The sequence below is a fragment of the Balaenoptera musculus genome, chromosome 13, assembly GCF_009873245.2.
Source record: "Balaenoptera musculus isolate JJ_BM4_2016_0621 chromosome 13, mBalMus1.pri.v3, whole genome shotgun sequence".
Classification (NCBI taxonomy): Eukaryota; Metazoa; Chordata; class Mammalia; order Artiodactyla; family Balaenopteridae; genus Balaenoptera; species Balaenoptera musculus.
In genome coordinates, this window is record NC_045797.1 from 64,905,880 (window position 1) to 64,924,687 (window position 18,808).

Here is an 18,808-nt window from a genome sequence, read left to right on the forward strand (position 1 = left end):
TGGGTTCAAGAAAGAATCAAGGAGGGAAATGAAGACAGTGAGTATAGATAGTTTTTTTGAGAAATTTTGCTATAAATCAAGGAAATCGGGCAATGGGAATATGGTGTCGGGGGGAATTTTTATTTAAGGTGGGAGATATTAAAGTGTTTATAATGTTGATGACATGATCCAGTAGAGAAAGAAAAATTGATGCAAGGATAAGTTGGGAAGTTTGTGTAAGTGAGATCCTTGGTTGGGTGAGAAACAGTGGATTAGTAATCATCTCTTTATAGCATCTCATGAGATATGTTTTATTGTCATTCCCATTACTTTGCTGGTATTTGACTATTATGGTATACTACCTTCCTAGTTAAAACTTACTCTAAATGTGGGAGCTGAGCTGAATCAACATAAAATTAAAATGAAGTTAGTTATTCATGAAAAAGTAGTTAGACTTGTTTGCTTCTTGTAGTTAGTTTTAAACTGAAATGTTTGGAAATGCCCTGGGAAATGAAATGTTTGAGTCTACGTTACAAATATATTAATTTGTAAAAGATTTCCAAGTTACCTTAGGTTTTAAAATGAATATTTGAAAATAGTTTTGGCTTTGGTGTGCATGTTTCTGCTATATAGTGACTTTGTAGTTACATTTATGTATGTATAGGCAATTTCTACTTTGTTAATATATGAAAACTTTAAATATAGTCAAGTTCATCTTATTATATGGTTTCCATCTTATTATATTTTCCTTTCCAGAGTTACCTTTTTTTTTTTTAAGGTAGAAAAGCAACAACAAATATTTTCTTGTTCTATAGGCACAAAAGGGTCTTTGTAAGAACGAGCTTATATAGTAATTAGACAACTTAAAATTTTAAGATTTCTACTTTTATTTCAAATCAAAAACATACTTTTAAAATTTTATAAATTCTAGCTCTCTGGGACCACCTTTCTTAGATTTTGCCTTCATAGGAATAAATCATACAAGGGGAACCTTAAAAAAACAAACTCAGAACCTAGATAGCACACTTTTGAAAATGCTTAAACAGTTTGCTTATTTTTATATGGATGTAGATTAAATAGAATAATGTCATTTATTGTTAACATCATTAAATGATTAAATATTGACCCATAAACCAACTGTTGATCAATTTTAATGAATTCTAATCTATATAACATAACCAGGCACATTTAGGAGAGGGATTCAAAAGAATTTAATTTGACTAAAAAATATCTTTTGGTTGCATTTGGAACTATCTTACTTACATTGAGGCACAGGAGACAGTATGTGGCCCTGGGATATATATTGAAATGATCTCATGAGCTAGGAGTCCCAGAAGCCTTCTTACCATGACTGCCAGATAACTTGATGCCAAAATTGTTGTTTATCTTGCAGTATTCAGGAATAACTCAGCAACCCTTAGAATGGAGCTGTACAGGTATGCATCACTTAAGAAACATCTTATTGAATATAAAAATATAAGCAGATAATTGTGGAAGGGGCTTAATTTACATGATGAAATTATTTTTTACTGTCAAGCACAGACAATGAATATTGAAGGCCATACATTTAAAGCAGAATTTGATTTCTTAGTGGTTAACCTAGTAGGAATAGTGTGGAATAAAGGATACTTTCACTTTTTGTTGTGTACCTTTTTTTACGGTTTGACTTTTTTACTGTGTACATTATACCTTTAGTATAAAAACCTGTTTAAAAAATTTAAAAACTAAGAAACATTTATATAGAAGATCAGGTTGTATATACTGAAGCATACCTGTAGAGCTCTACCAGTGCATGTCATGAGACAATGAATCTTCATAAATTATCTAGTTAATTTAAGTTACTGGAGATTTGCAGTCCTTGTTAATGTTAACAAACAATCTTCTAAACAGTCTCATAGTGCGTTCTGTGTTGTGTTGTGTGCTTGTTTGGCTTTGTTTTGGTTTTGTCTTGTTTCCTTTCACATAGTGAAAGCAGATGTGCCCTGTGTGAATGATAGGCCAGAAGACAGGCTCCTCGCATTAGCATGGAGTTCGAGCTAAATCTGGTAGAAACCATCAAGACTTTCCCAGTCTTGTTAAGATTAAGAAGGACTGGTAGGTTATTCATGGCAATATCTCAAATCATATATACTCTAGCAGTAAAAAAAAAACCCTAAATATGCAACATTGTGGTTAGTTTATTCTTACTTGACTTTTTAGCTCATAATATTGTTTACTTAATGTTTGTGAGATTCCATTTGTAAAAATAAAATATTCTAAATAATGACTGTTTTACCTGGATATTTTTTGGATATAATCATTTACTGATTTTTTTATTGAAGCAGGAATCTTTAGGGCCATTGAGCAGTGCCTGTGAAAGAAAAGAATAAAAGGCTAGGTGCAGCAAAATAAAATTGAGATGGAGGTTGCTGCTTCTGTAAACTGTTTGGGGCCAGTTGTCATTCAGGTTGATCCTGTACGTTTACAGGTGTTTTTAAACTTAGTTTCTAGGTTTGTAGATCATATTTTAACTTAAGGTTACAAACTTTGCTTATTGCTGGAGGAGATCTCATTTCATCTGGTCCAATCTTCTCATTTCATCTAGGGCAGTCTTTTATTTTGCATTTTTCCTGCTATTCAGTAGAATTAGGACTACGGAAATCTGACTTTGTTGAATTCAAGTAAGTGTTCTTTTATTATTCCCTATATCCACTTTGATGAAAAGCCTCTCAGAATGTTTAGTAGACTCTTGGCATTCATAGTTGATATAAGTGAAAGTCCATGTGATGTAGTGATTAGTAATTTTCCTGAGGTAGGAATTTAAATTATACCACACTGCAAGGTTGCTGTATGGGAAACTGTCACTTAACTAGTGAATGATTGTGGACAGTGACCTTGCATCCTCATTTAATTGCAGCTCTCTGAGGGGCACAGAAATTCTGGTAGGTTAGGAGCTGAACTTGCTGATGCAAAGGGTCTGCTGCGTAGGTGTAAAGGAAGAAGCAAAAGTACTCTATGTTAAAAGAAAGATCAGTTTTTAGAGGTATGGTTTTAGCCTAATGACAAATTATAGATATAATAATAGTATAATTTTGTATTTGTTTACATGAGAAGTTACATTGAGAATCAGAGTTACCTGTAACAGCTAGCAGGGATGACTTTGTATTAAAGGTCTTAAGAACTTTAAAAAGACTGACTTGGACACACTTTTATGATGCATATTCAAATATCTGTAGAGCTCAAATTTTCATTGCTCTTCTGGCTGTTATGCAGAACGACTAAAGAAAAAAATGTAGCCATTCCCTTAGCGAAGCCTCCTTTATTGTGAGTGATTCCTTACTGGAACCTGTTTCCACATACATGTAGAGTTATAGATTCTGTTAGCAAGAGAAGGGTGTAGGAACAGAGGATTAGTGGTGAGAGTTGATGATTATTACTATGGCTTTATTCATTACCATATATCTGGGCCAGGGTAAAAGAAAGTATTACAAATTCTCTTCTTTGACTGTGACCTTGGTCCTTTCGTGAGGTAGAGTTCCTCACTGTGGGGGATAAGTGAGTATGGGGTATACTTAATGATCAAAAAATAGATACACTGCAGTGTATTCTCTATCTAAGTTAAGAATCTCCCTGTCCTTGGGAGATTGATTCAAGACGGCGGAGTAGTAGAAGGATGTGCGCTCACTCCCTCTTGTGAGAGCACAGGAATCACAACTAACTGCTGAATAATCATCAACAGGAAGACACTGGAACTCACCAAAAAAGATACCCCACATCCAGAGACAAAGGAGAAGCCGCAATGAGACGGTAGGAGGGGCGCAATCACAATAAAATCAAATGCCATAACTGCTGGGTGGGTGACTCACAAACTGGAGAACACTTATACCACAGAAGTCCACCCACTGGAGTGAAGGTTCTGACCCCCAGGTCAGGCTTCCTAACTTGGGGGTCTGGCAACGGGAGGAGGAATTCCCAGAGACTCAGACTTTGAAGGCTAGTGGGATTTGATTGCAGGACTTCGACAGGACTGGGGGAAACAGAGACTCCACTCTTGGAGGGCACACACAAAGTAGTGTGCGTATCAGGACCCAGGGGGAAGGAGCAGTGACCCCAGGGGAGACTGAACCAGACCTACCTGCGAGCGTTGGAGGGTCTCCTGCAGAGGCAGGGGGCAGCTGTGGCTCACTGTGGGGACAAGGACACTGACAGCAGAAGCTCTGGGAAGTACTTCTTGGTGTGAGGCCTCCCAGAGTCCACCATTAGCCCCGCCAAGAGCCTGTAGGCTCCAGTGCTGGGTCGCCTCAGGCCAAACAACCAACAGGGAGGGAACTCAGCCCCACCCATCAGCAGACAAGCAGACAAGCATTAAAGTTTTACTGAGTTCTGCCCACCAGAGCAACACCCAGCTCTACCCACCACCAGTCCCTCCCATCAGGAAGCTTGCACAAGCCTCTTAAATAGCCTTATCCAAGGGCAGACAGCAGAAGCAATAAGAACTACAATCCTGCAGCCTGTGGAACGAAAACCACATTCACAGAAAGAGAGACAAAATGAAAAAGCAGAGGACTATGTACCAGATGAAGGAACAAGATAAAACTCCAGAAGAACAACTAACTGAAGTGGAGATAGGCAACCTTACAGAAAAAGAATTCAGAATAATGATAGTGAAGATGATCCAGGACTTCGGAAAAAGAATGGAGGCAAAGATCGAGAAGATGCAAGAAACGTTTAACAAAGACCTAGAAGAATTAAAAAACAAACAGAGGTGAACAATATAATAACTGAAATGAAAAATACACTAGAAGGAATCAATAGCAGAATAACTCAGGCAGAAAAACGGATAGAAGTGACCTGGAAGACAGAATGGTGGAAATCACTGCCACGGAACAGAATAAAGAAAAAAGAATGAAAAGAAATGAAGACAGCCTAAGGGACTTCTGGGACGACATTAAACACACCAACATTCGCATTATAGGGGTCTCAGAAGGAGAAGAGAGAGAGAAAGGACCCGAGAAAATATTTGAAGAGATTATAGTTGAAAACTTTCCTAACATGGGAAAGGAAATAGCCACCCAACTCCAGGAAGTGCAGAGAGTTCCAGGCAGGATAAACCCAAGGAGAAACACGCTGAGACACATAGTAATCAAATTGACAAAAATTAAAGACAAAGAAAAATTATTGAAAGCAACAAGGGAAGAATGACAAATAACATACAAGGGAACTCCCATAAGGTTAACAGCTGATCTATCAGCAGAAACTCTATAAGCCAGAAGGGAGTAGCATGATATATTTAAAGTGATGAAAGGGAAGAACCTACAACCAAGATTACTCTACCCAGCAAGGATCTCATTCAGTTTCGACAGAGAAATCAAAAGCTTTACAGACAAGCAAAAGCTAAGAGAATTCAGCACCACCAAACCAGCTCTACAACAAATGCTAAAGGAACTTCTCTAAGTGGGAAACACAAGAGAAGAAAAGGACCTACAAAAACAAACCCAAAACAATTAAGAAAATGGTCATAGGAACATACATATCGATAATTACCTTAACTGTGAATGGATTAAATGCTCCAACCAAAAGACACAGGCCGGCTGAATGGATACAAAAACAAGACCCGTATATATGCTGTCTACAAGAGACCCACTTCAGACCTAGGGACACATACAGACTGAAAGAGAGGGGATGGTGAAAGATATTCCATGCAAATGGAAATCAAAAGAAAGCTGGAGTAGCAATACTCACATCAGATAAAATAAACTTTAAAATAAAGAATGTTACAAGAGACAAGGAAGGACACTACATAATGATCAAGGAATCAATCCAAGAAGAAGATATAACAGTTATAAATATATATTCACCCAACATAGAGGCACCTCAATACATAAGGCAACTGCTAACAGCTATAAAAGAGGAAATAGACAGTAACACAATAATAGTGGGGGACTTTTAACACCTCACTTACACCAGTGGACAGATCATCCAGACAGAAAATTAATAAGGAAACACAAGCTTTAAATGACACAACAGACCAGATACATTTAATTGATATTTATAGGACATTCCATCCAAAAACATCAGATGACACTTTCTTCTCAAGTGCGCACAGATCATTCTCCAGGATAGATCACATCTTGGATCACAAATCGAGCCTTGGAAAATTTAAGAAAACTGAAATCATATCAAGCATCTTTTCCGACCACAACGCTATGAGATTAGAAATAAATTACAGGGAAAAAAACATAAAAAAGACATACACATGGAGGCTAAACAGTACGTTACTAAATAACCAAGAGATCACTGAAGAAATCAAAGAGAAAATCAAAAAATACCTAGAGACAAATGACAACAAAAACATGACAATCCAAAACCTATGGGACGCGGCAAAAGCAGTTCGAAGAGGGAAGTTTATAGCTATACAAGCCTACCTAAAGAAACAAGAAAAATCTCAAGTAAACAATCTAACCTTACACCTAAAGGAACTAGAGAAAGAAGAACAAACAAAACCCAAAGTTAGCAGAAGGAAAGAAATCATAAAGATCAGAGCGGAAATAAATGAAATAGAAACAAAGAAAACAATAGCAAAGATCAATAAAACTAAAAGCTGGTTCTTTGAGAAGATAAACAAAATTGATAAGCCATTAGCCAGACTCATCAAGAAAAAGAGGGAGAGGACTCAAATCAATAAAATTAGAAATGAAAAAGGAGAAGTCACAACAGACACCGTAGAAATACAAAGCATCCTAAGAGACTACTACAAGCAACTCTATGCCAATAAATGGACAACCTGGAAGAAATGGACAAATTCTTAGAAAGGTATAACCTTCCAAGACTGAACCAGGAAGAAACAGAAAATATGAACAGACCAATCACAAGGTATGAAATTGAAACTGTGATTAAAAATCTGCTAACAAACAAAAGTCCAGGACTAGATGGCTTCATAGGTGAATTCTATCAAACATTTAGAGAAGAGCTAACACCCATCCTTCTCAAACTCTTCCAAAAAATTGCAGAGGAAGGAACACTCCCAAACTCATTCTATGAGGCCACCATCACCCTGATACCAAAACCAGACAAAGATACTACAAAAAAAGAAAATTACAGACCAATATCACTCATGAATATAGATGCAAAAATCCTCAACAAAATACTAGCAAACAGAATCCAACAACACATTAAGAGGATCATACACCACGATCAAGTGAGATTTATCCCAGGGATGCAAGGATTCTTCAATATATGCAAATCAATCAATGTGATACACCATATTAACAAATTGAAGAATAAAAACCACATGATCATCTCAATAGATGCAGAAAAAGCTTTTGACAAAATTCAACACCCATTTATGATAAAAACTCTCCAGAGAGTGGGCATAGAGGGAACCTACCTCAACATAATAAAGGCAATATATGACAAACCCACAGCCAACATCATTCTCAATGGTGAAAAACTGAAAGCATTTCCTCTAAGATCAGGAACAAGACAAGGATGTCCACTCTCACCACTATTATTCAACATAGTTTTGGAAGTCCTAGCCACGGCAATCAGAGAAGAAAAAGAAATAAAAGGAATACAAATTGGAAAAGAAGAAGTAAAACTGTCACTGTTTGCAGATGACATGATACTATACATAGATAATCCAAAAGATGCCACCAGAAAACTACTAGAGCTAATCAATGAATTTGGTAAAGTTGCAGGATACAAAATTAATGCACAGAAATCTCTTGCATTCCTATACACTAATGATGAAATATCTGAAAGAGAAATTATGGAAACACTCCCATTTACCATTGCAACAAAAAGAATAAAATATCTAGGAATAAATCTACCTAGGGAGACAGAAGACCTGTATGCAGAAAACTGTAAGACACTGATGAAAGAAATTAAAGATGATACCAACAGATGGAGAGATATACTAAGTTCTTGGATTGGAAGAATCAATATTGTGAAAATGACTACACTACCCAAAGCAATCTACAGATTCAATGCAATCCCTATCAAATTACCAATGGCATTTTTTACAGAACTAGAACAAATCATCTTAAAATTTGTATGGAGACACAAAAGACCCCAAATAGCCAAAGCAGTCTTGAGGGAAAAACACGGAGCTGGAGGAATCAGACTCCATGACTTCAGACTATACTACAAAGCTACAGTAATCAAGACAATATGGTACTGGCACAAAAACAGAAACATAGATCAATGGAACAAGATAGAAAACCCAGAGATAAACCCATGCACCTATTGTCAACTAATCTATGACAAAGGAGGCCAATATATATAATGGAGAAAAGACAGTCTCTTCAATAAGTGGTGCTGGGAAAACTGGACAGCTACATGTAAAAGAATGAAATTAGAATACTCCCTAACACCATATACAAAAATAAACTCAAAATGGATTCAAGACCTAAATGTAAGACCAGACACTATAAAACTGTTACAGGAAAACATAGGAAGAACACTCTTTGACATAAATCACAGCAAGATCTTTTTTGATCCACCTCCTAGAGCAATGGAAATAAAAAGAAAAATAAACAAATGGGACCTAATGAAACTTCAAAGCTTTTGCACAGCAAAGGAAACCATAAACAAGACCAAAAGACAACCCTCAGAATGGGAGAAAATATTTGCAAATGAATGAATGGACAAAGGATTAATCTCAAAAATATATAAACAGTTCATGCAGCTCAATGTTAAAAAAACTAACAACCCAATCCAAAAATGGGCAGAAGACCTAAATAGACATTTCTCCAAAGAAGACATACAGATGACCAAGAGGCACTTGAAAAGCTGCTCAACATCACTAATTATTAGAGAAATGCAGATCAAAACTACAGTGAGGTATCACCTCACACCGGTTAGAATGGGCATCCCTCAGAAAATCTACAAACAACAAATGCTGGAGAGGCTGTGGAGAAAAGGGAACCGTCTTGCAATGTTGGTGGGTATGTAAGTTGATACAGCCACTATGGAGAACAGTATGGAGGTTCCTTAAAAAAGTAAAAATAAAATTACCATATGACCCAGCAATCCCACTACTGGGCATATACCCAGAGAAAACCATAATTCAAAAACTCACATGCACCCCAGTGTTCATTGCAGCACTGTTTAGTAGTAGCCAAGTCATTGGGAGCAACATAAATGCGTATCGACAGCCAAATGGATAAAGAAGATGTGGTACATATATACAATGGAATATTACTCAGTCAGAAAAAGGAATGAAATTGGGTCATTTGTAGAAACGTGGATGGACCTAGATACTGTCATACAGAGTGAAGTCAGAAAGAGAAAAAGAAATATCGTATATTAACGCATATTTGTGGAATATAGAAAAATGGTATAGATGAACTGGTTTGCAAGGCAGAGATAGAGACAGAGATGTAGAGAACAGATGTATGGACACCATGGGGGGAAAGCGGGGGTGGGGTGGTGGTGGTGGTGGTATGAATTGGGAGATTGCGATTGACATATGTACACTAAGATGTATAAAATAGATAGCTAATAAGAACCTGCTGTATAAAATAAATAAATAAATAAAATTTTAAAAAAGGTAAAAGAATCTTCCTCTCCTTTTGCCACTATGTTGTCTTTAGGTCAAGCAGACTTTTAAACCTTCAGCTTCAAAAAGGACTGAAACCATGAAATCTAAGTTCTTGTTATGAAACAAGTTTACCTTAGTTAATCGTGTTTTGAAAACTATCATCCTTCCTTGTAGTCTTACAGGATATATGATTCTGTAAGTATTTTCCAGTTGTTAGGCTTGTTGCTTTTCCTACTCCATGGACTCCTTCCCTTCTTCCTTGAACTATGTAAAGGTCTCTTACGGTGCTTAAGAATGGGTTCTGGAGCTCTACTGCCTGGCTTTATATCCTGGAGTGCCACTTACTATCTGTATGACCTTGAGCAAGTTTCTTAACCTTTCTGCTTTAGTTTCTTCATCTATAAAATGAAAAGAATAATAATTCCTATTTCATAGAGTTGTTAGGATTAAAAGTAATGCTTTGAGTTACGTAGAAGAGTGCCTGAGATGCAGTAAGCACTCATTTATCACCATCATGATAACTGTCCTCCTCTTCCTCCTCCTACTTGGTCACTAAGATATGTCACTGTTTCCTTCTAGACCCTAGAGCATTGATTTCTCATTTCCCACTGGCACTGACACCATTCTAGACCTAGACCATGATATTACTACCTCACGCCACAGTTTCCAAGAGAGCTTCATGTAACTCCTCTTGCCTCTAACACGTCCTTTGTGCTTGTGTTTTTCAGTACATGATAACAGTTTCATATTGTCACTCCCCTGTTCCAAGAGCATACAGCAGTTTTTCAGTAACTTGTTTTATCAAGCCCAGACTCCTCTGTCTGACTCTGGCTTAACATTACTCTCTTGTTCCATTCAGGCCAATTTCATATTTTCTCATTTACATCATACACTTGGACATTTGCTCATGTTTTTCCTTCAGGCTTTATTCCCTTCATGCCCTTACCCTTCTACTTACTATTTCTTTCCTACCTGTACTTCAAGAATCTAACGTTTCTAAGAAGCCTTTCTGGCATTTAAGAACTGAGCTTGGGTAGGAACAGCGTTGGTAAAACTGGGAGAGACTCAGAGTACAAAGACAGGTTGATTTAGAGATCAGAGTATAGATCGGGGTTCAGGGCCTTTAAATTCAAGAAGAGTAAGGATTGAGAAGTGGAGGGATGTGAAGTGAGTGACAGCTGAGAGCAAAGCAGTGTTGAAAATCTGAATGTCATTCAGGTTTGTGACAGACCAGGGCGGATCCAGATGGATCAGATGGTTTTTAAGGTCTGCATGGGCAGGCAAGATAGTGCATATCTGAACTGACAGGAGCCAGTGATGTTCAGATGAGGAACAGGTATTAAGTATCTGAAGTAGTTGGTATTGGCGTCTTGGGGACTGGAAGATTGGGGACATAACTGGTTAAAATAGAGCCCCTGGTTAGCCTAGAATATCAAGATCAGTACAGGATGACAGCAAAACTGAATTTGCTGAGCCACAGAACAACTTGTATTACCTTCTGGCTAAGATTAGAGTGGGTTGTGAGAATATTGCTATATTCAGGCAACTTGATAGGCTCCCTTGACAGAGGTGTAAGGATGGAGTGACTACCATTAATCTGACCAATAAAGCCTCAGTGATTTCAGTGTGCCTAGCATATGTCCCATATTACTTTACTCCTAATTAAGGACCCTACTATCTTGTATGGTTGTGATTGACTTATGTGAATCTCTTTTTCTGTGTCTATATCAGATGAGTATCATTTTTAAAATAGAGCTTTACTGGGGTGTGATTAACATTCAGCTGCATATAAAGTATGCAGTTTGATAAGTTTGAAATATGTATACACCTGTGAAATCATTACCACAATTAAGATAATGAACATATTCATCATCTTCAGAAGTTTCCTTGTGCCCTTCTTTCCCTCTCTGCCCTTCTCCCACCCTCTCACATCCACTGATTTACTTTCTGTCACTATAGATTAGTTCTTATTTTCTAATTATTTATTTAGAATTATTTATTTTTATTTTTAATTGAAGTAGAGTTGATTTACAATGTTGTGCCAGTCTCTCCTGTACAGCAAGTGACTCAGTTTTATACATACATATTCTTTAAAAAATTTTTTTATTGTAGAAGTATTTAAATGGAATCATATGGTATGAACTCTTTTTGTCTGGCTTCTCTCACTCAGCATATTTATTTTTTTACCATAATTATTTTGAGTGTGTCAATAGTTCATTCCTTTCTATTGCTGAAGAGTTATTTCATTGTGTGGATATACTTTAATTTGTTTATCCATTCACCTTTTGAGGGACATTTGGCTCTTTCCGTTTTTGGCTCTTGCAAATAAAAATGGGATGAATATTTGTGTACAAATCTTTGTGTGCACATAATGCTTAAATATATATATATATATATATATTTTTTTTTTTTTTTTTTTTTTTTTAGGAGTGGAATAGCTGGTAGGAGTTTTATGGCAGAAGTATGTTTAGCTTTTTTTTTTTTTTTTTTTTTAAAGAAATTGCCAAACCATTTTCCAAAGTAGTTGTACCGTTTTACATTTCCTACAGACTGAGTTTCAGTTCTACATCCTTGCCACATTTGGTATGGTCACTCATTTTCATTTTAGCTTATTCTAGTGGGTGTTTAGTGGTAGCTCATTGTGGTTTTAATTTGCCTCTCCTTAATGACTAACTGATGTAGAGCCTTCTTTTGTGTGTCTTTTGCCATCCCAGTGTATTTTTTGATGAAAGTATCTGTTCACATCTTTTCCTATTTAAAAATTAAAAAAAATTGTAGTAACATAAAATCTACCATCTTAACTACTTTTAACCATTTATATAGTAGTGTTAAGTGCATTCACATTGTTGTGCAACCAATCTTCAGAATTCTTTTTGTCTTGTAAAACAGTTACCTATATTTTTTAAAGTGTTAGGTTGTTTTGAAATTTCTTTATATATTCAGATATAAATCCTTTATCAGATATATGCTTTTTCTTTATATATTTAGATATAAATCCTTTGTCAGATATATGCTTTACAAATATTTTCTCCCAGTCTGTGTTTTGTCTTTTCAGTTTACTGTGCATCTTGAGATTGTCCATGATGGGAATGATTTACTCCACATTAATAGACAGATTGCTATAAATCAGGACTTTATTTTTTGTTGATTGTCTATACTCAAGAAAAGTAATGGGGAAAGGTTAATAAGGCAGATGAAACTTAAAATTATGTTATGTCTGTAACCTTTACACTGTGACAAGCACAAAAAAATGAGGAAAGAAATATGCTTTCCAGTATTTGAAAAACTATTGTCTAATAAGCAAAGAAGTCATTCAAGTCGTTGTTGAATGAGTGAAATTCAGACATATGTCTTCATTATTTCACTCTTGTCATTTGCAGCCGTTGCTTGGCTGGGGGTTAAAGAGTTCAGCTACCATCAGTGAAAGCATTCTGGGACAATCAATTGCCTAAGCTGAATTTGCAGTAAAGAGTATTTTGTATTTTTTCATTGTTTGTCAGTTGTGTGATATGTCTCTCTTTATTTCAGTAAAATTTATAATAAGCTTATGTACATATGTATACAGTTTTTTCCTGCAGAGCCATTTGTTAAACATTTACTGGCCGTACACTAAATAGTAAGCATTAAGGGAAATATTTCTAGACCCACATAGCTTGAGTCAAGAAAGAAAAATGAAGTTCTGAAACAAAGTCATTGTATGGGTGATCAGAGAACCAATGTAAAGCTGAGACCAGAGGAGGAAAAGGATGGGATGAGTAGTAGGGAGAGAAAATGAAAGGCATAATACACAGAAGGTCAGGTCAATTCTCTTACCACTAAAGACACAGAGGGACGTGAGTTGTTTCTTGTAGATTATTTGTTTTGCTCTGATTTGACTTGGTCTTATCATTTTTATGTATGTAATAGTCTGTTAATGGTGTTGAAGAGGAATGTTAAGAGCTCATATATTATTAATGTTACATTAGCAACTTCAAATAAGCCTTGAATATTTCCAAATATAATTTTCCTTCAGACCAAATACTTTTTAACATTTAAAATTGGAACACAGGGGGACTTCCCTGGCGGTCCAGTGGTTAAGACTCCATGCTTCCACTGCAGGGGGCGAGGGTTTGATCCCTGGTTGGTGAACTAAGATCCCGCATGCTGTGCAGCATGGCCCCCCAAAAAATAAATAAATAAATAAAATAAAATAACAGTGGAACACAGAACAATGATGTGTTCCCTGTTATCTTCTAGAAGTTGCATCATTATCTATCAATACATTGCTTTTTAATCTGTACGCATAATGTTTACCATAATTATTAGATTTCTTTCAAAAGTTTTTTTTTTCCCCGAATAACTTGATTTTGAATCTGATGATTAAGTTAAACATTTTTTTGTTTTGTAGCCATGCAGGGTATACGTACTGTGGGTCTTGTGCTGCTCATGCTTACAAACAAGTGGATCCATCTATTACGTAAGTAATATAGTTAGATACCATTTTGATTAGGTGGCTGGGAATTATATCATAATTGCTTTGTCACTGAAGTAATTTGTTTTACATACTTATTATATTCTTGATTTCATTAAGAATTTGACTTTATAAATTTGATTATACCTTATATAGGTTATGAGAAGCTTTAATACTATTTTTCATTATCTGAACATTTAGTTTCTACCTTCCTTTTGTTTGGTAAAGTGTTTAGTTCTGGAAGTGTTAGAAGTGATTTATATGAAATATATATTTGGTCATTTAGATGACCAAAATATATTTCACATCTATATTTAGTCTTTTTCCACAGTTACTGGCTCACAGCTCCCAAAACCCTTGGAATTTCCTAAGTGGTGAGAATGGCAAAGGTGTCTCTTGTATGTTAATAAGGTGACTTTCAGACCCCACCTAAGCATGGGGCTGGTTGCCAGGATAACCAACCTTGTGTTTAGAGGGTTGGAATTTTCATTCCCACTCCCTGACCTCCCCTGGGGAGGGGAGAGAGCCTGGAGGTTGAATCAGTCGCCATCATGACTATGTAATAAAGCCCCCCGTAAAAACCCAAAGGGACAGGGTTCGGAGAGCTTCCAGGTTGGTGAACACGTGGAGATTTGGGGAGAGTGGCCCGCCTGGAGAGGGCATGGAAGGTCCTGGCTCTTTCCCCTTGCCTTGCCCTATGCACCTCTTCCATCTGGCTGTTGCTAAGTTATATCTTTTTATAATAAACTGGTGACCTAGTAAGTGAAATATTTCTCTGAGTTTTGTGAGCCACTCTAGCAAATTAAACCTCTGATTTGTAACCGGTCTGTCAGAAGTACAGGTAACAACCTGGACTTATGATTGGCCTCTGAATTGAAATTCAAGGAGGTGGTTGTTGGAATCGCCAATCTGTAACTGGTTGGTCAGAAGCACAAGTGACAACCTGGGCTTGCGACTGGCATCTGAGATGGGGGATGGTTGTGGGTGTGGGGACGTTTTTGTAGGACTGAACCCGTAACCTGTGGAATCTGATGCTATCTCAAGGGTAGATAGTGTCAGAATTGAGTGTGCCCCCTCTTCCACTCACATGAATGCACACAGTGGAATTGGGTCCAGGAACATTAACAGTTAAATATTTTGGTTTTTAAAATTTTCTTTGAAAACCTGGAGATGAATACTTTTAAGAAAAATTCAAAGGCCTTTGTTCTATTTTAATCACTTTATAATTGAAAATTCTTTATTGTACGTGTTAGGTTGTGTTTAATGAATGAAGAATAATTTCTCATTGACAGGATAAGGTACCTGAGTTATTTTAGAATCTGACAATGAATTTAATATGGTTTTTGAAGTATATTAGCTCTTAATAATTTAATGACAGCTCTGAAATTAGCTTAAAAAAATCTTTCTGTCAAATTGAGACTGAGTCGTATACTACTTTCTAAAATGAGAAATTTGTGAACTTTAAAAGCTTAGTATACCACTCTCTAAAATAAGAAACTTGTGAAATTTCAAAAGTTTCTGCTGGAATTAGCCACCCAAATTACTTAATTTGCTGACCAACATTTTATTTAAATAGTTAATTCACTACATGTGAACCAGTCTCAGGTTCTAGTCTATATTGCCAGTTGTACATACACTGTGTGAATAGGTGAAACTGATCATTTTAATTCTGTCAAATGTTGATTCTTAGGTTAGACCCGTACTAGTAGAGATGAAGTATAATCATTCAGAAGTAACTCACAACAGCCATGAGTTTAAAAAGAAAATCTCACCCACAGCCTACTCCTTTATGCACAATTAGTTCAAATTGTTAAAGCAAAAAAGCTGCTCTCTTTTGTTTTTATGTAGTATGCTCTGCACATTTTATCGAAAATTATTTTTAGTAAGTTTTTAATAATTAATAAAATGATAATATTGCCAGATTGATGAGGTTTTGGTTAGCTCCGCCTCCTTTATGATGTTTTGATGCACATCTTTAACAAATATTTCATAATACATATTTAATGTATAATTTTAACTTGTTTCATGAATAAGAGTAAAATAGAAATTAGATTGTAAAACTTTTCAGAAGCTTCCTTTATTTGACCCTGGGCCTTTAAACCAGCCATAATCAAGGCTAGTTTATATAACAGCCTTTTCCAAACCTTTTTCTATTTGGCAGAACTTTTATTGATGATGATATGTGCTAAAACGGTACCCCTGAATTAAATTTGGCCTAGGAATATATAGAGCCTATATTGATATAAGTGGAAATTGTGTGTTAAATAAGTTGATGGACAGTGAGAATGGAAAGGAAAAAAATAATAAGGGAAGAGAGTCAAGGACTAAGAAGGTGACGATAAAGGAGATCAGTAAAAAGAAATGCGAATGATGGATGATGATGTGATCAGTTTATTTTTATAATTAGTATATAGTAATTGAATTCTGAATAAATAAGTGTGAAGGTCTCAGTGTTAAAAATAATCATGGACAGTCTTGTTGTATTCTCTTGGAAGTGGCCCTCCCTGAGATTTGCAATATCTTCATAGTTCTTTAAGAAAATAGAGAAAACATCCTTTTGGGAATAATAAGTATAAGAAAAAATAACAGTCCAAGAGAGAAGGATAAATTTGATACCACTAGCTTCCATTCTTCTTTCCCTTTCCCATTCTCTACATGTCAACCAGGATCATCTTTTGTCCTTAAAGTTTGAATGGATCTTTTACCTTTGCATGATTTTGTAACATCTTGCATGAACATTTGGAAAATATTTGTTCATTGAGTCATGCAGATCTTTCAAATGTTGACATTTCATCATATGATGTAAAAAAAAAATCACATTTGTTAATATCACCATCAATTTCATGAGAAAAATTTTTAATTATTGGGAAGCTTTTTGCAAAAGTCTAATTTTCACTTAAAAGTTTCAATTTTATCATTGGCAACAAATACGTCAAATATTTTCTTTGAAGTGTCAGGCTCATTTTGTTCATTTACTAAAAATTTCTGCCGGATACCTAAGTTGGAATAACCACAATTTGTCTACAGTCATTTTTTGAAGTAAAAATTGTGTTCCGTGGAAAAAAGTCTACTTCAGCTCATAACTCAAAATCACACAGATGCTTTTTCCTTGAGACATACTTCTGTATGCAGTAGAAGTGCTTTATGTGTTTATCACCACAAATTGAATGCATTTTGTCATACACAATATTTTTATAAAACTGTACTCGAAGTTCAAGATTTAATGAAATTAAATGAAACTGGCTTTAAAAAAAATACAGCATGGGTGAAGGTGAAGAATACATGACTACTAGTACATTTGATTCCGTTACCTTGATTGTAGCCAGCAGTATACGCAGTCTTACTTTTGTACTACAAGTGCAAATGTTAACATGTTGAAAGGCAAATAACTTCTTTGTATTATTATGAAAATAGTTTTGATTTATGGACTCCTTGAAAGGTTCTTGTGAATTCACAGTTCACACTTTGAGAACTGCTGTGATTCAGGGTGATTGGATTTATATTGTGGATAAGGTATTGGAGAAGGCATCTCTGGGGAAATGATTTTTTAAGCCAAGCAAAAGAAACAATTACACGTGAAGAAGTTTTGAAATAGGCAAAGGTATTCTTGTCATCAAGGAACTGCAAGACCAGTGTGCATAAAGTACTGAGATCCAAGGGGGGAAGAATAACACAGAAGGGGCCAGTTGATATGAGACTTTAGAACCCATTTTAAGGATTTTGTATCTTATCCTCTGACCAAGAAAAGCCATTGAAAGACTTTTTAAGCAGGGAAGTGATATGATCTGATTCATGTTTTAGAAAGAGTACTCAGGCTGTTTAAGGAATTTTAAAAATTATACATTTAATTAAGTTCTTTCCCATATTTAGAGTTGCAAAGTGTTTTCCTATTACTAAAACTTTAATTAGAAACCGGAACTCAGGGTGTTACTTAGATAGTAACTTGATTTTGATTCATATCTTTCAGAAAACCTTGCAGGGCAGAAAAAGAACGCCAAAAGGAATCTTCTTTGGGGCCACATGACATTTTATTCTTTAGTTAAAATATCTCCACTTAACCATGAAACACTTTAAAAAATTACTTGTGTTCCATTATTTAGTATAAGTGGTTGAATATTTATGAGAACAGACACTCAGGTAACTCATGTGTTAGGTGTACAGACTATACTCCTCGTAGTAAGTAACTCCACAAATGTGGATTCTCTGGAGGTATTATTATATGTGAACTACAGTTATTTCTGAAAGAATGCCTACTGATTTTTTTCTATTTTTTTTATATTAAAGGTTTTTTTTACATGTATGGCAACAGTGATTATATGCCAATATTTAAAATTTACTCTTTGAAGACAAAGAACTTTGTAATTAATTAAAGGGAGCAAAAGTGGCATTACTTCCAATGCCTATATTACATTTCTCTCCAAAATATTTGTATGGTCTTGGTGTTTAGGGATCTAGCAATCTAGGGGGAAAAAATGCATTATCTTTTATTTACACTATTAATTGTCTTATAGCATATAGCTAACACAGAGACTCATTCTGAGATTACTACTTGTTCAATATCCAGTTCTTTTTTCTTCTTTTCATTGATACCTAGCTTTTTTGGTTTTGTTTTGGGTATATCACTTTTAAGGGTTTATATTGATGGGACCTAAATCTCTTTTTTTCCTATTATCTCTCTTAACTAAATGTGGAACTTCACTATGTTGCTTTTGGATGAGTTTCAACCTTTGGGTACACAGTTGGATAATCCAGACTGATGGGACCTCTTTTCCCCACCAGACTTTATCTTTTCATCTAGGTTGGGTCTGACAAAAAGGCAAGCAAGATGAATAGTCACATATTAGAGGAGGCAGTTAGGC

General features: G+C 35.7%; 1 protein-coding gene across 1 annotated transcript in view; it reads left to right on the forward strand.

Moving 5' to 3' along the window:
* MEMO1 (mediator of cell motility 1) overlaps positions 1-18,808 on the forward strand; it is a 133,978-nt gene that overhangs the window by 72,699 nt on the left and 42,471 nt on the right. Inside the window, 1 exon segment of the mRNA XM_036873019.1 lies at positions 13,887-13,955. Coding sequence (XP_036728914.1) covers positions 13,887-13,955 — 69 coding nt within the window.